Genomic DNA, 22,823 nt, shown 5'->3' with positions numbered 1-22,823 from the left:
CTACATCTTTCATTGCGTTGCAGCAATGCAAAAATTAAAAACTTGTTATTGGAAGGTTTTGACCGGTCAAATTCCTGTTTTCTTAAAACAAATATAGATGCTACTCTCCTGAAAACCTTAACAGCCTATTTCACGTTTAGTAGGATCCTCAAAAGGTTCTTATTCAAATAGAATACAATACGAACAGTTTTTATTTTATTTGAATAAGAACTTTCTGAGGATCTCAATAGAGATGAAATATGCTGTTGTGGGTTTTAGGAGAGTAGCTCCAATGTTTGCTTCAAATCGTCGACTTGTAGGAGCTTTATCGTCTAGTAGCCTATGTATTCCCTTGCGCGCTTGGGTGTATCTTGTCAATGGAAATGCTTGAAACTGTTACTTTAACTTTAATTGTTAATTGAGTAATTGAGTAATGGTCGTGCAAAATGGAACGGTTTCACAAAACTAGTCGGGCGCTGTAGGATAGCAAAATTACTTTGAATAAGGCAACAAATTTGCTTCAGGGTCTACATGATTTTGTTCAACATTAAGATCCCAATTTAGAGAATTCGAAAAAAGGGTAGAGTAGGTGGCTGTCATCATTATATTGAAGAAACTTCAAGAAAGAAGAGAAGAAAAGTATGCTTGGATGGCGAAGGTGGACCTGAAGACACATCACTTGATCCATCGAGCAGATTCAAAGTAGCCTCATATTTGCCAATCATTGACCAAATTATTTTGTGTATGAAATCCCGAATTGCAGCATACGATCGTCTTCAAATAAGATTTTCGTTCCTGGCGGAATTAAACACCATGTCGAACTGTAAAATTGAAGAGAGTGCTAAAACATTGCTTCACTATTATCCAGATGATCTAGAAAAAGTCACTGCCTGAAGAGATGATTCATTTTTCTGCACTGATAAAACAACACCATTTTAACAGCGAATGCAGCAAAAAAACTCAAGTGTTTAGATTCATCAATGAAAATGAGTTTATGTATGCATTTCCTAACGTATCTGTTGTATTAAGAATGTATCTTTGTCTGATGATTTCTAATTGTTCAGGCGAGCGCTCATTTTCAGTGTTTAAAAGGGTAAAGAATCAACTGCGTTCATCCATGAGCCAGAAAACGTTGCATTCCTTAGCTCTACTCTGCATTGAAAACGAAATTTTGGAAAAAATATACACTGATAATGTTATTAACAGCTTTGCTTTGTCTAAATCCAGAAAACATGTCATTTGAATGTGTTTAATAAGTAAATACTGTATTTCGGGTATAATTTTTGTTATTTTATTTTAATTGTGATTGGTACAATGAGGAGAATGAAATATAAGCCTCAGATTACCATATAGCCCCAGGTTCATCAAAACCTTAATCCGGCCCTGGTCACAAAGTTATAAAGCTAATCACCACCAGAAGATTCCGAGTCACAGTTTACAATAAATAAATCTATGCTTCTATTTGAATGGTGCTGACGAAACCGCATTTACGGGGACGAAAGCTTTAATACAAGTTTCTAAAGCTCTCTTATTTTACTTAGGCTACTTGTAACAATATATTATTTTAAATAATATCGACCGGCAGCTGTGGCGTAGGCTACAGCTCCTTTTTTCTACTCTGCATTTCCTTATTTATTAGTTTCTCGAATTTTACTGATCTGTAACATTTCATGTGACCTGTTCCACGCAGTTTTGTGTAGTTTCCACTTTTAAGTCTTAGTTCCGCTCATGTTCAAGTTGAGCTGGTCAGAAGTGTTAACAATGATAATAGTTTATACAAATTCAGTCTCTATTTTTGTTCTTTGAATGTAGCTACATATTGTCGTTGTTATTCCTGACTACACTGGGAATAACGTGTCTTCTTCTTGCTTATGAGGCAGTAATTCAGGCAAAATATCTCAACTGCTGCAACCAGTGCACTGTATCAGTGTTGAGATCTATTACGTCCACATGTCCTGTAGGTCGGAAAATTGAACAATAATGCATAGTGCACTGTGCTGTTGGTGGTATCGAAAATAACGGTCCACGTAAATCTTTATAAATGTTTTTTTTCAAAGTGTTTAAAAATTAATGAGTTGAATGGGCTGTGGTTGCTTAGCTTTATATGTTTTTATATGTTTGTGGTCGACAAAATGAATTCTCTACTAAAATTTTATTACACCAAAAGTAAATGTGGATTATGGACTTTATAATGATGACGTCATGAGAGCAATACAAAAGATTTGCTTTTGTATTTATTGTTTTCAGTTTAGTTGTAGCCTTCCTTGTTATATTCAGAAACGTAGGCAAAGCCACCAATTTCATCATGTTTCTGCTGAGTCACACTTTTGGTTGGCTCTGTATCAGCAACTTTACAGTTGAAAGCTCAATCTCACCTCTAGTGGACTTGAAAGTGATTTCAAACCCGGAAGTAGTTTCACTGACTTCCACTTGATCGCCATCGAGAGCTACCAGCTTGTTGACAGCAAGTTGTATTAGAGGAGCGGTGGTCACCCCATATTCAAAGTTTTCTAAACACATAATGTCAATTAGTCAACTAATCGGTAACATATTAGGAAATTGTAGTTTATCAAAATCATCAACTTTCCTGGTATCGGTGGCACACTATGCTGTGTTCCAAGTGTCACCCAGTGGCGAGCCTCCTTAATATGGACCTTCCCCGGTCGAGTTGGGTTAAGCATAATAGAATTTAAACAGGAGTTGGCCGCTTTCATTCCAATATGTACAAGTGGGTTTTGGCTCCCTCAACAGCGTGCAAATGCGGCGCGGAGGAATAAACTGCTGACCATGTCGTTCTTGAATGTCCCATCTACAAGGCGCCAAATGGAATGCCTGGCATATACTACAATCACTTGGCTTTCCATCCCCTGCCCTAAAATCTGAACAATTTTGCCTCACACGAAAGAAGATCAACTGTCCTTGTTTTCACGTGTAAGTAAAAAATGATCTTATAGCAAAACGAGCATGTGTTGTCCGTTCCACAACACGAATTAATAGTAATCCAACAAAACCACATGCAAAAGGGAAATAAAACTTCATTTGTATTCATATTCACAAGTAGTTGAAAAAATCAGGCTTCAAACAAGACAAAGAAATAAAAAAGAGGAATCAATACGATGAAATTCGTAGTCCGTTCAGAGATAAGAACATAGAGTAGAGAAAAAACAAAATTAGGTTATGAAGACTTAAATAGATTAACTAAGTTACATCCTTACCTGTAACGCTGCCAAAGATGGAAAAGTAAAACGAGCTTCCCACGCACCCCCCAGGTCCATTCTGGCACACCAATGTAACTTCCCACTTTGCCTCTATCTCTGTCTGCTCCCCCCAGTTCTGGAATGTGAGCTTCTGTATCTCTTTGTCAACAGTTGAAGAGATTGTCACGGTCTGATGCTCCGTCCTAGAGGAACCTTGCGGCAAAAAATTACAACGATTTACCACTCATGATGACAACCCCATTATGATAATAATATTATTGTATTATATTTACAATTATTTAAATATGTAAGTAGAGCAAGTGGAATGACGCTCACTTGTATGGTCGGCAGTGTAGTCAGTCTTTTCCACGTAAACGCCCAGTTTGAAATATTGGCTCCCCGATATCTCCACGTGATGAACTCGGAAGTAGTATTCCTGGCCGGCATTGAGCGAGTAGTTCGGTGTGCTGACAGCACTGCTGGCGCTTGTGGTTTGCGCAGCAGAAACCTTTGAATACGTCATAATTACAACAAATAAATGTGCATAATTGAAATTAACACTTTGCTCTTCAGATTTGGCCCCCCTTCATATTTCCTTTGATTACTTAAAGCACAGTATCGCCATGCACTTGGTTTTTCTTGACTTTTCCCAAAACTGCTAGGCGGATCTGATGATATTAAATTTGATGCTAACAGTTGTGTAGTTTTCTTGTAAATCCAAGATTTTGGTGAATTTTGTTGTTTCTAGCTAACTTCCAGCAAAGCGTGAAATGGATTACATTGCGCTTACAAGCCATAAGCTCATAATTGCTTCGTGCATCAATATGCGCGAGCAGAGAAGAGCATCCTCCAGTTTTCCATTGTTTGGTTTGACCTCAATAATACAAAGCGCGTTGTTTCTTATGGTACAAGAGAAATGCCAGTGATCACAAAGTTGTAAATAAGAAACAATAATAGCAAACGTTTTTTGTGTTATCAGCTCTTCGAAAAATAGCAATCCACGATCAAATTAGTGTGTAGACCACAAACAATTCAAATAGTTGTTTGAACTAGCAAATATCCATTGACGAATAACAAAAATTACAATAAGAAATCGTTCCTTGGGTAAAGACACAAAAAAACTGGTTTCGAAATAAACGTTCTATGGAAATGCTCTCATTGACAAAACTTGCAATTGAGAAAATGTATCACTGCAAATACTTTTGGGAGAAGCCGGAGAAATGGCGTTTTTGCAAACAGTAAGTGTGAGATACTGTATAGTCAACATCATGAGATAGGCTCCACTTATACGTAGCAGCTAACTCGATGGCTACATGTCCCTTCCCTGCTTTCCCTGCTTTATGTTGTTGTTTAGTTGTTGTTAAGCCTGTGTTTTGCATTTTTGCTTCAACGTGCACTGTGTGTTGTTCCAAGGAGCGCAAAATAAAGATGATAATGCCTCAACAGTTCAGGGGAAGACACTACTTGAAATGATGCACCACACAAAAGATTTTCAATGAAGACTGAGTCTGTAAAAAGCGATGTGGATTGTGCTGCACAGTGACTTCAAGTTTAGAACAGAAAAGGCACAAAAATATCACATTAAAAACAAGGACCTTGTGGGAAATTTGCAGGAATCATAACACGATGCAAATACCATAAACGCGTAGTTTGCATGCTGCTCTAAGCTGGCCGGCAACCACAAAAGTAGACAATACAGGCAGTTTATAATTTGATAGCAGTGCAATAAACATTATAAATACGTAAACCGACAATTTTCTTTTCAAACGTTTTACGTCTAATGGTAAATTTTCCCCCAACAATTTTTTGTGAAGCGTTTACGAACCACGGTTTTGTAAAATAATTCATCATTAATATTTTTTACTTTTCGGATATTGTAAAACATCATCAGAAAAAATCACAAACAACATTTCATTACTTCAATGTAGTAGGCCTAAGAATTTTTTATAGAATTGTAGCCACGTTGTTTCAACAAAGAAGCCATTTTTTGGCAATAAAAAGTTATAGAAAATAATTTGCAATCATGCAAATGTTTGGAAAGAATCTAGGAAGTCTTCTCACAATCTAGCACAAAATGATTATGTTTAATGTATCTCTGCAATATTTTTTACGACAAACTTTGAAGCTTCGTTATAATCATTTTTATCTTTGAAGTCAAAAGTTAGTTTTTTGGCCAGAAACATAATCGCTGCCTTGCTGATGTATCGCTTTGTCGCCTTTACGCGTATGTTTGTGTTTCAAACAATAATGACCCAGTCAGCAATTCAGTCTTTTTACATTGATTCAACATTTGTAAACGTTAAATTAATGTAGATTTGTTGACTGTGGGTTTATTTCACATTTCTTTTATTTACGCATGTTCCTCAATTCGCTGTTGCATTGTTTCGACGCTGGCTAAAAATGTATTTTCAAATTAATTGACACAATCTTCAATAAAAAGTGAGCTTCGAACTTAGCTTTGTTGATGTAAATGCTGTATTTTTAGTTGATGTAATACATGAGTCATGTTTATAAACACCCGTCAGCCAAATGACTTATGACGTGGTCTGCATGATATTTGTGATGCGACTTGACACAAATCCACAATTTCAAAAGCACCTAATTTGAACTTAGAAATTTCAGATAATTTCAACAGCTTGTTCAATTGTTTTCTCTCTAATAAAAATATTCATACTACAAGCTCAATTGTAGACCTAAAATACACAAACGAAGATGTAAACAGCTATTCAAGTAGGCTAAGGTGTTACTTATGAGAAGTTCGGTTCCATAAAAGTAGAAGCTGGCCATGCGTTTCGGAAAGCAGTAGTTTAGGACAAATATATAAAACAACAAACGCATTTTTTTTCAAATTCGGGTAACAATATTACTCTGATTGTAACTATTTTAGAATTAATGAGTAGGCCTAGCCTACAATAAGATTTGCTCGTAAGTCGTAAATCTTTATCAATGCAATGAGTCGGCACACCGCACACACACTTCCTGCGGTTGATCGAGCTCTTTGTTATTCAGAACTTTGCATGAAATCAGATTAGCATGGTAATTAAACGGCGGCAAGATAAAGCAAAATTGTCGTTTTTGGGTACCTTTGCAAAAATTTAAATATCAAGTTTAACATATAAAATTTTAGAATACTGTAATGACTTTTCAAACTTGTGGACAAATGATTTTTTTCACACCAATGCAACTTCTGTTGAAATAGCACCAGCGGAAAACACGTAACAGCTGATTGAATTTAATCCAAAAACGCCTCCCCTCCCCCCTTTGAGCAGTTAACTTCCAAAAAAAGGTCAACAAAAGCTTTTGACTAAAACTATTTGGAAAAACTTGAAAAGCGAAACAAACAACGAAGTAGGTCTCACAGCTTCGTCCTTGTCTGCTCCATCGGGATTAAAGAAAAACTCCATTTTGTCGTCAGCTTGTAGAATGAAGTAATGCTTAGCGGTCACTGAAGGAATGAAGAATCCTTCAGAACGCGAGAAGAAGTCGCTGCTTTCTTCGAACTCGGTTGGATGCGCATAATCGATGAATTTAGAGGGAGCTAAAGAAACAATTGCGTCTTTTAACGCTTTAAAGAGTATCAAATCTTCTTTGCAAATACATTTAAATTGGTAACATGAGGAATCCGTACAGCACACATGTTTCCCACTTGTGCGCACAACCTTTTAATCTCACACTGAGCGGCGTAAAGCCAAGGATTCTGAAATTTTAACTTTGCAAACAGCAGCATTAGCCTAAAGAAAAAAAACTAGAAGCTAAATTTGAAAATATAAGTTGAGTCGCAAAATAGAAAAAATGTGAAACAATTTTGCTTGATGCTGGTGTTTTGTAGGTCACCTACCTATTACATTGTTTTCATTTAAGGTTGCAGATAAATCAGTGATTCCAGGAAAAACATCGATTTTTAATCCTCTCCCGCCGCTGTAGATGGACTTTACGGAGGGCTGGATAGGAGTGATGCACTTGATCTCAGTATCAGTGACACTCTGCACTGTGCATTCCTCACCGCCAACAAACACCTTAGATGTAATAAATACAATGTGGCAATTGACTTGCACACAATAGTTTTCTTCCAATCAGTAAACAACTGAGGAAAATTCTTCCGTTTACAAGAGCAATGGCATAACCTCAATAACACCGATGATGAATGTTTCCTTTGAAAGACGCGCACATCAAACACATCAAATTGAAAATCTCGTCTGATATTGAATCGAAAAAACAAATCTCATTTTGAAACATTTCCTTGGAACATGTTTGATTGGCTTTTTTTTACCATCAAAAGATTACAACTAACGAAGAATCTTTCGATTTATGAGCACTCCAAGGTCTGACATTTCACGCATCTACTCTAAGTTACTTCTGAACAATTAGTTTCTCACCTTTGCCTTTTCGTCAGATAAATCGTCGAAATGTCGTCCGGATATCGTCAGCATGGTGCCTCCCACTATGCTCCCCATCTTTGGACTCACATCAGTCACAACTGTTGCGCCATAATTGACAAAGTTAAAGATGACAATGAATCATTGTAAAGAATCTACGCAGTCTCCGCAAGGTGGCAGTTTGCGGTAGGTTTCATGAGCAAATGCGCAAGTTGAGCTCATTGCTTTTATTGAACCACAGATTTACAACCAAAAACAAGCCGTGTATAAGAATTTTGAATTTGAAAAAGTTGCATGAACACTTTTGCTCGTTTTTATTCAATATCATGTAATTTGTGGATACATGTTTCAGGTATACTTTAAATTGGTATTGTCCACAAATAAAAACATAAATAAAAAACCAACAATTTGTATCTGATTGTTCGTGTAACGTCTTGAATATAATAACACATTGTTACATCAAATGTTATGTTTTACATGTTGTGGGGAGTATCGATCACTTTCTACGTTTGTATGCTTTAAGTATTATCTCTCTCTCTCTCTCTTTCTCGTGTTGTCGCTATATGTCAGGGCATCCTTTGGTTAACCACTGCCTGGTGTCGTCATCGACAGAAACCAGGCCTTCCATACCATGAGGACGTCTGTATAGCCGGCAATCCTTGATAATGTGGGCTGCCGACTGCATTTCACCACACTCACAAGCAGCACTCTCTGCCAAGCCCCAACGCAACATGTTTGCACCATAGCGTCCAATACCAGTGAGCAAACGGTTACGCCTTGATGAGGCAAGTCTAGAGAGGCCATGGCCCAGCTGGTTCTTGGGCTGGATCTGAATACTTGGTGAAGTGGGGATGTGCTGCTTGACCATTGTTAACACCACGCCTCGTGGTACCACTGTTTGCTAGGGCTTCCACCAGAGGCTGCCAGAAGGTCTTGTGCAGCGCGTACAAATGGCTTTCTTGATTTTAGCCGCTGCAGTATCACCTGATGTGTTTGATATACAGACATTGTATGTTGTTCTCTGACTCAACTGCATCTAATTATGAGTTTAACTAAATACAAGACACAGTAGATAACTACAATGGACAGAGGCCAAATCGAATCTCTACACAGGCAACGAGTGTAGTGCGGCTCTCAAGCTGCAGTTTGCCGCCCGTGGCGGCCAGAAGCTTTCTGGCACAATTTTCATTCTCTTTAAGCTTAGGCTACGTTTCAGTTGTTTTGTACTTCGCCATGTCCCAGTGTAGCATGTGATCCCATTCTTCGGTGTAACAAGAGGCAAAACATAATTACACAAAACAACAAGATAGCCGATTGCTTCCTAATGGTTGCAATCATTCATATCGCCGCTGACCTGCGTAGGTTTGCACCATGTAGATCCTGTTGTCGGCGCTGACCCTCTTGACAGAGACGTAAGGATCGGAGCGGCCGAAGTCGCTGTCCACGATAAACGAGACGTTCTGATTGCCCACGTACGAGCTGTGTACCTTGCACTGGACGGACCCCCAGTTTGACTCTCCTTCGTCTGCGAGGGTGATCCCATATCTTAACACATAAATAAGTTTTACAAAGCATGTAGTTGTAAGCAAAGGTTGCAACAGTTGGTGAGTGCATTTGATACACTAGTCATTTGATTTTACAATTTATGACAAATTTTTGTGAAGCAAATTTTCATTTGAAGCAGAGAGCAAGAAAGCTTTTCATGTGATGAAAAAAGTGGTTAATCTATGTTGAAATCTCCAAAATTACAAGCGGAACTTATAGGCTACAATGTCAACTTTAACCCACGTTAGTGGCATCCAGGCAACAATTATTAACATTGGGTAATAAAAAGACGGACCTTTGGCGGCAACATCTCAAACGATGAACAAGAATCCTACGAATCCTAGATGCCTACGAAAAAAATAAAGGAACTATAGCTTCCTTTTTAATTTTTTTCAGATGAAATAGTTTTTTACTCTAAAATCACCATACCGGTCAATTGGCCGGTAAGTGGAAATGCTGGATACAATTATTCATGTAGATATCGAATAGTCAAACTTTATTTTCATGTTGAAACCCGTTATCCTTATCTGCATTCTAAAATGTTGTCGTTCTAGGATCTAGGTAGGCTATATAGATATTTCAGTAGTTTTGGAGTTTAGATTTTTGTTAACTTTTTTCTGATACTACTATATCGAACAACCAAACCCATTTGATGTCAGCTTTAGCATTAGTTTTGTCACCAATTACAAACGGGATAATTTGTTTTAGGAACATTTGAAAATAGCGCTATCCTTATCCACGAGTCAATTGACCGGTGCGGTTTTTCTAATGTATAACAATTTTCCAGTAGTTCTAGTCATCTAGTGTTAAACAACTTCATTGGTGTTTTCATAATACCTTTGTTAAAAGGCCCATTTAGTTGTCCACACCATGTTCAACATAAAATCTTTTTATTTCGTGTATTACATTTATCAAATCTTTCTCGAAATGAAATCAAAAGTTCCTAATTAAGTTATAAAAATACCGCTGCTGTTGCATCAGCTTATGCTCTTTCAAACGTTTCCAATAAAATTGAACAATTTTATTTCATAAATGAAGTGTTCATCTAAGAAATGAGCATTCCATCTTCGAGTATTCCGTTTGCTAGAGTCTTAAGTTTGTTGGTAACTTACTCTTCATTGTTTTCGTCATAAAGCAAACACGTTCCTGAAGTGAGCCACACCCTGGTGATGGCTGCGGTGGCACCGTTGGTTGATGTGGCCTGGTTTGAGGAGACGAGGCTAGTGAACAGACGGCCCGAGATGCTCAAGAGTTTTTGGGGTTCGTTGGTGTACCAGTTCAAAGATGACAGCAAGGGTGTTCGCCAGTTGACAACCTTCAAGACGAAAACAAATCCGCCATCAACACGTTATCGAATGAATATGAGAATCCTAAGAAGACTAAAAAGTGAAATCTATCTAATAATTACGATAAAACTATTCTTCGCAATGATGCTTTCATTTATTTTATTACTAAAGTAAAATTTTTATATGCGAGTACTTCCATCTATATTGAAAACGAGTTGGGTTGTTGAATATTGTTGCTGACTGTTCACAACTATGCAGTTTAAAACAACTTCTGTTTTGAATATTTAGAATTAACTCTATTGTGAACAGACTCCGTGTAGAGACGAGCATGGAGGCGTTTGATGCAACGATAGCCTACAATCAATAATCACATAAAATAAATGATTTTTCATTTTGGTGCAACAAAATAGAATTACAAATATCATACAAAAGCACAAGCAGAAGTCACAACACGTATAAATAGAATGGGAGTGCAGGACATATGGAGGATAATTTAGCAAAACAAAAAAATAGAATTTGCGGGTCATATTTCGAGAGGGTCGGTAGCCATCTACATCATTGACTGTTGAAGAAATGGTGAAAGAAAAGAGATGCTGGGGAAGAAAACTCGGGAAGGCTGTGTGGGCCTACCTACAACAATAGGTGGACTAGTCAAAGCATCAAAGACATTAAGAATATAGAAGACCTGAATTGTGGAAACAACTTACAGCCAGCCTTCGGTTTGAAGATGGCGCATGATAATGATGCACTACCAGAGAAAATGGATCACTTAAACTTCTTGCATCAAAACCATGAGGATCTGTGACTCTATACAAGGATCTTTACCGTGCTTTTAAAGTTTTAAAGATTGAAGAATTAATTAAACTTGAATATGAAAAATGTATGTTTAAAGTTGTGCATGATATGTTGCCAAACCTGTATGATGCTTACACTTCACCAATTTAAATACTATCCACTGTTACAACACTTGCCATTACAAAAAATGTGTTATGTTTTACCGGTGTGAAGTTATGGAGTGACATTTCTAATGAGCTCAAATATAATACATATAATAATGTCTTTATAGCCAAGCACAAGTGTTTTCTTCTTGGTCAATATGGTAATTAATTCATGTTTGCTTTAATGTTGATAATTTTTCGTTTTTTCTATGGTGTTCGTATTTCCGTTTTTTTTAGTGTGGTTATTTGTTTTTTTTTTGTTTTTTTTTGCTATATTTTTATTATTATTGTGTAACCTGCAACAGGCTAGGGAGGCAGCTGACATAGATGACCCTACAGGTCTTTCGTTGCTATCCTGTTGTGCTGATAGACACTCAGATTGTATGAGCTTCTTGTTTGTTTATCGCCAACAAAATAATAAACTGAACCGGACTAAACTGTAAGCCATGCGCCACTAAGGCTGGCGACTGCTCATCGACGAGTTTGTTACCAATTGCTGCTCATTGATTTACGATTGAAATTTCTTTAATTTGTTATTTCTAGGGTGCAGCTAAAATGTTTAGATACAAAACATGGGGCAGGGTCATCAAGGAAGATGTGAAACTGCTCACATGGAACTTGAACTGGTTGGCCATTTTTCCTCCGTTGTATTGACTTTCCTCCAACCAAACTCCATTGATCTTCATACGGGCATAGTAAGTTCCTAAATCCATTTTTCTGAGAAAAACAACATTGCAAGTGAGAAATGAAGTACCAGATACAGCAAGCAAATTGCAGCACTCATAGGTTTCTGCCAAATGTTCTCATAATTTAAATTTGTTCTTTAGAAACATGGTAGCCTACATGTTACACGTACGTCGTAACCCGTTATCTCGGTATGTTGGAGTTCACTGTTCAAAACCGTGTTTGAGTTTGTGTTGATCATATCAATAATATTGTCATTTACTCTGAAAATAAAACTCTGTTGTTGGCATGTTACATTATAATGCAAGGCGATTTACCCGGAGTAGCAAACGGTCTGTCGCTCGTCGCTTTCTGCCTCATGTACGTCGCAGACGTATTGGTTGAGAGAAGACACCAGAAACACTTCTTTTGTTTTGACGTCAATACCCAAGTTCAAGTTGGTATCGAAACCTGTTGAAACGATGAACAATTCCTTGACGTTCGTTAGCTGGATCGTTTGTATCATACTGAGTTGTTTCATCGGTTGTGTTATCATTAATAAAATTAAGTTGCATTACAAAATTGTATTTAGTAACCCACTGTCAATGGCCTCCATAACATAACACAAACTTGCATGCACTCAAGCGTCGTTCATTGTCCAGTGATGTTTCATACAACTTCTTAACTCCATCACTCAATGTGATGATAAAAGCGAAACGTTTTCCTTATACTGTACATTAATGTAAGACTACGCAGTTAATTTTGTTAAATTATTTTGAATTAAAACTGCTAGGAGAAAAAGGCAATTAAAATAGCTAGGAACATGCTCCATGAGATTTGCTTAGCTGATGTTATGAAGAAGAAACTTACTCGTGCCGAACACTCTCAGCTGCGTGGCTCCGTTCCTGCTCCCGTACTGTGGAGTGATGTAACTCACGAATGCTTCATCTGCAAAACATCTACTTTCAACTGGGAATCATAAATCATTCCAATAATTAATCACACGATGTAGCAAACTAACTCATTTCCAAATGTACCATCACCCTCACTGAAATCCATAACAACACTCGAACAAACTGACAAGTTGCCTTGTTACTTAACGCAACAAACAGTTTACCAGCCTCATTAATCATAAATCGATCGCTATCACAGCATCCTCAGTTTAATCATGCCAAGAGCAAATCGTCTTGCTCTTGACATCGATTTATGATTAAAAAATGAGGCTGGTAAACTGTCTGTTGCGTTGAGTAAAGGCTTATACAAATGATACGAGACAGTCAACCGCTTAAAGAAAACACTTTGCTGGGTTGGTTCACAAAAACAGAAAAGTTTTATTTGTCAAACTTCGACAAGGGTGAAGTTAGACAAGGGAATTACGTTTAGATTTGGAATATTCAAAATAATGAAATGAGCAATATTTCAAATTCGACACTGAAGAAGCTAAATTATGCGTAAAGCAAAGTAGATTGTGTCGTCACAAAGCGACCGCTTTTTGTTAGGAAAAATTAACGGAGCAATGAGTTGTGTTCAGTAATGGCTCGGATAGAAATTTTTGAAGTAGGTTGTTGAAATTCGTAATAATGATATCTCAAAAACTTCTTTGTTCATAAGGTTGTGTACCTCGATTGGGTGCGCTATGGAAAAAGACATAAATGAGCATTGCGTGTTTTAGTTTAATATATCGCTATTTTGATGCATGTTTGCTAGAAATTGTTCAATGTTGTTTTGAAGACGAAGATTGACCACTTTTCGAAGTTCTTATAATTGTAGACACAAAAAGACCATCCTTGTAGCCGCAGCAGCAAGATATAGCAAATCTAACGATGTAGGCTACACAGCACTGTGCGATAGCGGGAAAGATGGCCAATGAAAACCGAAACTAAAATTTGTACAACAAATAATGACAAATTGCTTTGTCACACCTGTGTTGTCCATTTACAAACATAGTTTAGTTGTGAAACACGCGGCACCTTTTATTGCGATTTTTGTATATTTTTGTTACTTTAGCGATGAAACAAAATAAGCCACAATTTCAACTGTTTGCTGTGGAGATAAAAAAATAAATATGTGTTGTGCATTGTCTTGTCACAATGGATGGTGTAATATTACATCACTGTCATCACCACATCGCTGTGTTGTCAACACAGAAAGGCATTGTCTTTCTTGAAAGCACTGATTTTAAACTTTCTTGTACATAATGCATTGTTTCGTAACAAAGCTTGTCCTCTGAAATAGTCTTGTCATAATGATGATTGTATGTTTTATTCCCAACAACAAGCCCATCTTTCTATAACTTGTTTGACAAAGGTTTGTATCAACGACAAACTTGCTTTGCAACAAACAAAAGATGCACCAGCCCTTTCCCATCTCGAGAGTGGCATCATTGCAGCAGGCACAACCCGATCTAGGTTCGTTGTGGTATGGCACTTCCTTCTAAGTGAATTAAATTTTTATGAAAGAACCTCCCAAAAACTTTTGACAAATCTCGCATTGTTTTGATCGCTATTTGCGCATTTTTTGTATTCTACCAAAAGTTCTGTATTTACTTTCATATTATGTTGCTACTAGCAGTACTAGCAACAACTGTTTAGCCTATATTTTCAAAACTTTTTTGCTATCTATTTTGAAACTAAATTATTATGAGGTAAGCAATCGTTATTGTTCACTTTGAATGGGAGCTCGACTAAACGACGCACTCGGGTAACTAGCGCTTGGTGGTTAGATTTGTGTTTGAAGTGACTGAATAGGGAAGATAACGCCTTTTTAACATGCAGCGATGTCATGCAAACGTACTGCTCGTTGGTGTAGCGTTAATTCTGGCTGACAACCGTAAATGGCAGCCACAGCTTCAAACTGTAAACCACCAGCTACCAAGAGCTGGTCAATCGAATTCAAGTTTGATCAGCCAAAGACAAAAATAAAAGCTGTTTCAAGCTTGTTACAAATAGACAAAATGCTTTGATGCAAAGGAAATTATTTTGAGTTAACCCATAGTCATACAACGCTCTCTTCTATAATTGCCGTCTTTGTCCCGCGGTCTGGGGCTAAGCTGTTTTGTGATCACGGCATAAAGGAAGTTGCCATGTTACAATTATTTCTTCGTTCTGTATGCTGTAGTGTTTACTTCTTCACTGCAGCAAGAGAACAATCTCACCGGCATATTTGTCATTCTAATTCTTACCATCATTGGCAACAATCGATGTTTGCAGTGGGGTACTTCAGTTGAGTATTATTCGGTTTCTATCGAGACTTATCATCGAATGCTATTTTGCTTCATCGTATTGGATAAAGAAAACATAAATGTAGACAATATAAACATTTCAATATCCCCCAAAACAGCAGCATCAAGTACTGGACTTAGCTCTTCAACGCCTTAAACTTAGTTCAACTGCTCAGTAGCAGCATCACGCCCGGGCACTTATTTCAAGGTCAGCCAAGTGAATCTAATCTAGCACGGAAATATAAACAAGCGCAAGAGAATTTGCAGTTTCCTAGATCAGCGGTTCCCAATCTGGGGTCTACCAACCCCTTTGGGTTTAGAAATCCATGAAAAGTTTAACTGAACTGCAAGAGTGCATTGATTATAGTGAACGTGTTTAAATTTAGGCACTAAACATGGCAAGGCACAACTTCACAAAACCGTCACTCAGGTTCGCTCTTAGTTCATGAATCCGCATCTTATTATATGAAAAGGATTCGTCACCATAAAATGTTTAGGAACCTCAATCCTAAAAGGTTGCATGCCACCTGGTTGCACTGTGAATCTCACCGCTTGGTATCTGTGTTATATCACTAGTTTCAGTGTCTTCTTGTGTATAACATTATAAAGCTGCGCTTTTGCATCGCGAATAAAATATAATGCTGGTATGAAAATTGCGCCACTGGCTATCGCGCTGTTGTCGACAGCAAACCTTTTGTGGATGCAGCGCAATTCAGCTGCACATCTCATGTTGAGCGGTTGAGCTTTCATTTCCCAGGTGATTGACAGGCTGGTTACGACTTTTATGGCGACAAAGATCATAAAATTGAAGTAGGTTACTGGACAATGCTATAAAAATATGAAATCGTGTGGGACCGTTGACTTTTAATTACAAAGCAGCGTACATTAAGTACAACCGCAAAGTTATTACAGAAATAAATAATCTTAGAATGTGTTTCCTATCACTAGACGACAAGTATTTAGTAGCTCAATAAAGTGAAGGAACAATGCGTTCATATCGCAAACGTTGCATAAAAACTGAACGAGATGGAAGCGCAGAGGGCGGCGAGTGAAAAGAGGATCAATCTGGTTGTCACACGTATTTATAAAACCTTTTCATAGATACTATATAATACCTGCTTGAGAAAAATAAAATGTCAGGTCCGATATTTAAAGCAATTGAAAATATGCCACATCAATTGTAATGCATACTGTTCACATGCGGCAAAATTAAAATGACTTGATCAATTTTATAAAGTTCATTGCGCAGTGAACCGCTGCTCTTACCTGACGTCACGAGACCAGAGACAAGAAAAAGGAGGAAGGCGGTGACAACTCCCCCGTGCCCAGACATTCTGGCTCCAAATTCCTTTCAGTTTATTAAAAAATTAAGTTCACGATTATTTTTGCTTGGTTAAGTAATTTTCAATCACAGGATTCTGAAGAGAAACATTTTGTCATACTCTTGAAGCTGCTTTGCAACAAAGTAAAACTTAGATCGTTAGTCCGTTAGGTTTTTTATATCAAGCGCTCTCTGCGGCCGCACCTACGCCAGTGGTTTAAAGGCGAAGCCTCTACAAGCATGCGAAACTGGCAGGTTAAAGACCCAAAGAAACTTTCTCAGTTCAATTATTTTTGCAATGCAGCACTAAGGTTTCACGACTATCACCATCTCTTTCACGTCGACCAGCTGGTTTAAATACCACGTTGTTTATGAATCACATCTCAAGATCCCTCGTGGTCGCTGAGAATTTGTATAAATGCTCTTTATCTAACCTAGCAAGCAATAGACTGTGAACTAATGAAACACACTTTTCATCTAAGATTAGCCATCTTTGCTTCAAATAAAAGTAGCCACCTTTGATACTACTGTAGCAAAACGAACCATCCCTCAACCTAACAAAATTGTCGTTGTGGGCAAAACTATGCTTACATTTTCTCAAAGCCAAGTTTTGTTCAAATGCATCATTATAGAATAAAAAGCATAATTTCTTGGCCACTTCAAATAGTCATTGCGACATGGCTAGACCAGGAACCAAACTATTGCTGTTAGTTTGCAACACGATTGGAACCCGCCAACGGCCTGACCAGTTCACAAATGGACAAATGTTTCCATAACGCAATTATTTATAGCCTGGTCAAAGATTACTTGCCAGGCAATGTTTGTTTCTTTGAAGAGAAAATTGATACCTTCGTTCTAATATTCGCCATTGTTACGTTTGATGTGATGTTATGTAACAAGCTCCTTCAATTGTTTCATCTAACGTCAAGCAAGCTTTAAATCAACATTGAATCAACGTTTCTTGGAATAACCTTGAAGTAAAACATTCTGGCTTCAAGGCAGTCCTTCCAATTGACGTTTTCCAGCTACAGGCGTATGTGGCCAGTGCCGGACTATCCATAAAGCTGAACAAGCTGAAGCTTCAGGCCTACGACAATTCGGCCAACCATTGATAAGAAAGTTACTCATGAAAAGAAGGTCAAATATTTGAGAATATTATTCACAACTTTGCAACTTCAAAAGCAAGAAAGGATACCGTCTTGAAATTTTTATAGGCTGTAATTTTGATGTGGAAAAAATTTGGGCCGTTGAAAAGACAATTTGGGCCCGGTACCAATAAAATCATTGGGTTCGATTACAAAAGTACCCCTTGGACTCCCCTGTCAACGTTACTGTGTGTGCAAGTTACTTATAATTTGAAGTAGGCAATTAATCTTTGACTCCTTGTACTGCTTTGATGACTTATTTTGCTGCAGTATCTATTGCAGGCTATTAATGCTTTGTCAAAACTAACTGCTTGTTTGAGTCAGTGGCGGACACAGAAAAATTTTATGGGGTGTTGAAAAATTTTGCATGAGACCATGTTACGCAATGGTGAACTGCATTTATTTGATCTAAGACAGGTCACAAACAAAACAAAGCCATTTACGATCGGCTGCCCAGAAACATGTTGTTGATTGGATGGTCTAAGACAGGGGTGGGGAACCTGCGGCCCGCGGGCCGAATGCGGCCCGCGTGACTTTTCCATGTGGCCCGCGTCAAAATTTCTTTACCCAAAGTATATTGGAACAACAGCTCAAAAGAGACTTAATAATTATTCGCTATCTCCGCTTGCAGCAGATTACGCATCAACATGGGTTACTTGACAGGGTTCCATGTGATTTTATGAGCCGTACTGCTTCCATGCTGGCTCAAGGCAGATTGGAAGAGTGTGATATGTCACCAGAGTCAACAAAAGAGACTTAAAGCAAGATTGTTGGACATAAAGAGTAAAGAAATGAAGTTAGATATTTTTGCCTCTCCTTGTAATGTGGTTGCAACTGATATTCCTAGTAACTTCCAACATGAAATAGTAGAGCTCCAGAGTGACGGTACGTTGAAAGCGATGTAAGTTTACCAAAACATTCCACTGCTCAACTTTTATCAACGCTACATAGCCTAAATGCTGATGATTTTTCAGTCATGCGGAAACATGCTTTGAAATATGTGTCTCTGTTTGGAAGCACCTACTGTCGTGAGCAATTTTTTTTTCCAAATTGAATCTAACAAAAATTCGACTTCGCTCCAGACTGACTGATAAAAACGTGATGCAGTTAAAAGTTGCAACATCTTCCGTGTCCGCAGACATCACACGACTCACCAAAAATAAAAACTTTCAGCCATCCCACTAGCTGTGAAAGTGAAATAAATCATTGTCTACTTCGCTGCATTTTTTATCTGTAAATAAAATTTCGAAATTTTTAGTGGCCCGCCTGTGTTATTTCTCATTTTATGTGGCCCGCAATACTAAAAAGGTTCCCCACCCCTGGTCTAAGGCGTGGAAGCTACACCGTTATGGTAGGCGAATCGCAACTGCTCGCTGTAGCCTACTGGCGAGTGCAAATTGCACAGCCTTGTGCCTATTCTTATCAATTCTTGCTATAATTGACTGCCGAGAAACAAAGCCATACGCAAGTGTAAGTATTTCGTTGTATTATAGGCTGCAGCCTGCATATCATGGGATATGATAAGTTAGACTGTATAATGTATATTGTATATTGTGTATAAGTTATCTGCTTTTCCATCAGAAATTATTACATTCAGAAACATTATAAAACACAGCTGCGTAAGTGTCAAGGATGAAGCTGACGTCTTGATTCAATATTCAGGTCAAGGTCAAGTTAGAGGCTAATGGTAGACAAGCAAAAAATGTCACGTTGGTGGAAGTCGCTCAGCCATGATCTCATGTCGTTCTTGTTTAAGTTCATAATCGAGAACGTCTGCTCACACAAATACATTAAACCAAACAAGCTCAAGCATTTTTTTTTTTTGGTAAAAAGGCACGACAGAAAGATGTTGCTGTCGGCTTCGCAGAGAAGCTTGATTAGCAGCTGTCGTTGAATTTGGGTCGTCGGACCACTTGGCATGCGACGACCAGGGAATGGGATGGAATGGAATGAAAGACATAACGAGAAAGTGGTATATTCGTAAAAATGTCAAATGGCCTAACTCAAACGCATGACTTAGGCCATTTTACAAATATTTTTAATTGTTTGCTGGAAATAAAGCTTTCCTCCAACAGAGCAGATGGTCAGAAGACGACGATCTAAATTGTATAGAAATAGAGCTTCCACTTCATCACAAGTCTAGACGATTAATTTAGCACAAAACAATCATGTTTTTTTCTATTCTATGTATCGTAATCTTGGTCATTTCCAAGTAACTACCCTACTTAAATCAATCTGTTTTTTTTCTATTCCTTTGAGAAGCTTCATTTTCCTAGCACTCTGGTAGTGCGACTTATCACCTCACACTGTGATACAGGTCAGATCTTCTCAATGCACCGCTTTTCGGAGTCTTCTTGTACCCATGGCAGGTTTTTGTAGAAAGCCATTGTTGGATACTTAATTAATTCTCAGCTTAATATCACACTTAGCAACTTCATAAGCTCGTTGCTGGTTCTCCGCCATCATTCTTCAGTTTCAGTGATGGAAGAAGGAGAGTAGGCCTATAGATTTCAAAACGTTTGAATTGACTTTTATATGTAGGTAAATGTGCCAAAGTGGGAACAGAGGAAAATCACTTTTTGGCGAAATTTCTCAATAACTTGCCTACTGTAGATTCCCATTACTGTAAAAAGGTCACAACGTACAAAAAGAAGAAATTCTTGTACCCTGGAACTACCATAATCCAACTTCGTCGGCAATACAAAGAGCTTGCTGAATCATCAGGAATACGATCATTGAGCACAGCCTATTTTAATGAAGTAGGCTACTTCATAATGAGAACTTCTCCGTCTTCATCGTCAGCTCCAGCTCGTGTCCGAGCATTGATTTGTCTTCAAATTGAATTTGGCTTTGGATGATGATGTCGTATGTGGCTTTGGAGGCCCAGTCTATGATGGAAAAGACGTGGGCAAAAGGCACTGGGAGACGATCACCATAGATCCGCCGCCAATGTGTGAAACCGAGCTGGAGGCTTCCAACTCTACCAAGCCTTCCCCCGTTACCCGTGATATCATCGCCATTGGGCTTTGTTTGGTCCAGGTCCAAATTGAGACAAAGGCCATTCGCTTGTGTGGTTGTTTAAGGTGGTCGTAACTACGCAAGGGCTACGCACACACTCTTGGCCAGCTCCATGTCCACTGCGGTCCAATAAGATCAAAACGTGCAGCTTCAGGGGAACTGGTTGCAACGGGCTGCCGGGTGCTCTGTTCATACCACGTAAGGATCAGTGCGACGTGTGTGTTTCATTCAAACACAGTAATATTACCAAGGAACAATACGATGACCATATCAAGTTGAAGTATGAAGCTTGAGATGAGAAGATGAAAAACAAAGAGTCCGCTAGCACAGTAAAATCCGTACGGACAATGGATTCACAGGCTGTACTTCTGTGTCCCAAAACTAAGACAAGCAGTATGTATTATAAATCCAAGCTGCAGGTACACAATTTTACACTATTCAATCTTGAATCAAAAAATGCTTATTGCTCTATTTGGAATGAAACAGAAGGTGATTTACGCAGTGAAGTATTCGCTTTCTTGCAGTTTAATCATTTCAAACGGGTAATTTGTGGAAGCCCCGGTCTGGAGGAGATAGTTATTTGGAGTGATGGGTGTGGACTGTGGATATTAAAATAGAAACTCTATTATCGCTAGTGCCTACAGTGCCCTTGCATGGAAGCATGGCATCACTATTACTCAGAAGTAGGCTACCTCGTGGCTGGTCACACGCAAATGGAGTGCGATAGCATGCACATCGCACAGTACTATCGAGTGAAAATTGGTAAACGACATTTTTACGACGAGAAATTACGAAATTATCATCCAGAATGCCAGGATCAGACCGCATCCCAACAATGTACAGAGAATGCAACACAGTGATTTTATGAAAATCGATGGATGATGCTTGTTGAGTATTAGGCCTGGAAAGAAAGCTGGAGATCCCACGGTTCATGATCTTAGATGCCTGAATCATGAAAGCAGTGGAAAGGTATTGTACAAGGTCCCATTATGTGAGGATGCACCGTGGGAAGATCTGCCACAGCGGTCACAAACAAACTTAGGTGACACTGCATGGATTCCTATTTTTTCAAGCCATCTTCCAATCAAATTGAGGAAATACAATGATCTCCAATCTATGAAACATGTTATGCCAATAGGGTGCCACTCCTTTTTTGATCATTTGCCTCATCACTGATAATTTATTCAGCTTGTCTTGCCAACTCTGAACTGTTTTGGGGCGAAATATGCAGTCTAGCATGAAATAAACTCCTATCATTAAATTGGAGTTGCTACTAGGGATTTTCCTGTTAATTCTAATCGTATTATTAGTGTTATTATGTCACCGTTAAAAAACTCATATTGATAAACTCAAAATATCAAATGGCATGAGTCATGTCGGTGCATTCGGAGAATGGCCTAAGTCATGCCAGACCATTATGGGATGCAAAATGAAACAAATCAAAGTATACATGCTCATTGTACTTGTGTCAACATGCTATTTTCGTTTAACTGTACAATAAATATGATAAAAACAACCGTGTAGACAGTTTTTTTCGATTATCTCAAAACAAGAAAAAATGAGTTACGCCATTAGTTTATTAGTTTGACGATATTTTACGATGGAAGATGACAAAGATGGAAAAGGATGGAAAATTTAGATGGTGGGATCAGGGCCGGATTTAGACCATGAGAGGCCATAGGCTATTCCATTTGTGAGGTCCCTCCCTATTTTTGAGCTCAGAATATTTCTCTCTAAACAACATCACATGTCACTGCTTAATGTCAAAAATATGAGTGCATTAAACTTTTTGTTCTTTTTATTTTCCACATTTATGGGTGCAAATTTTTAATTAAAAGAATAAAAATTTAGTTAAGGCAGTTTTGCTTTTAATATTAATTTCTTTGATCAAACAATTCTATTTGAATAAGGTAAGTCTCACGAGCCTTATTCACTGCGAACGATTATCTGCAACTTGGTGGCCTTGGAGACATTGCTGCCAAAAAGCGTTTAACAAGCAAGCCTTGCTTTCCTCGCTAGAGCGAGCGAGTGAAAGCGACACCGGCCTAACTTTTACTAGCCTTTTTAGATTTTTTTTAAAGTCAGCTAGATAAATAAATAACTAGAAAGTTTAGAAAATAGCCTAAGTCAGCTAG

At 38.2% G+C, this 22,823-nt stretch overlaps 1 protein-coding gene and 1 pseudogene across 1 annotated transcript in view; one reads left to right on the top strand and one right to left on the bottom strand.

Moving 5' to 3' along the window:
* The window catches only part of LOC145784891 (fibrocystin-L-like), a 100,597-nt gene extending 83,979 nt beyond the window's left edge, over window positions 1–16,618 (bottom strand). The window contains exons 1-12 of the mRNA XM_082596729.1: window positions 16,471–16,618; window positions 12,855–12,932; window positions 12,323–12,455; window positions 11,933–12,038; window positions 10,210–10,412; window positions 8,907–9,097; window positions 7,553–7,653; window positions 7,015–7,192; window positions 6,536–6,714; window positions 3,513–3,684; window positions 3,195–3,389; window positions 2,355–2,489 (exon numbers count right to left, since the gene is read on the bottom strand). Of these exons, the coding sequence (XP_082452855.1) occupies window positions 2,355–2,489; window positions 3,195–3,389; window positions 3,513–3,684; window positions 6,536–6,714; window positions 7,015–7,192; window positions 7,553–7,653; window positions 8,907–9,097; window positions 10,210–10,412; window positions 11,933–12,038; window positions 12,323–12,455; window positions 12,855–12,932; window positions 16,471–16,537 (1,738 nt within the window). The 5' untranslated portion in view covers window positions 16,538–16,618. The remainder of the gene's footprint in view (window positions 1–2,354; window positions 2,490–3,194; window positions 3,390–3,512; window positions 3,685–6,535; window positions 6,715–7,014; window positions 7,193–7,552; window positions 7,654–8,906; window positions 9,098–10,209; window positions 10,413–11,932; window positions 12,039–12,322; window positions 12,456–12,854; window positions 12,933–16,470) is intronic.
* Window positions 233–1,222, top strand: LOC145784638 (zinc finger MYM-type protein 1-like; annotated as a pseudogene).
* Window positions 16,619–22,823: the final 6,205 nt, after the last annotated feature.

This window comes from Aplidium turbinatum, chromosome 15 (assembly GCF_918807975.1).
Source record: "Aplidium turbinatum chromosome 15, kaAplTurb1.1, whole genome shotgun sequence".
NCBI lineage: Eukaryota > Metazoa > Chordata > Ascidiacea > Aplousobranchia > Polyclinidae > Aplidium > Aplidium turbinatum.
This window is presented reverse-complemented; position numbering and strand designations above follow the sequence as displayed.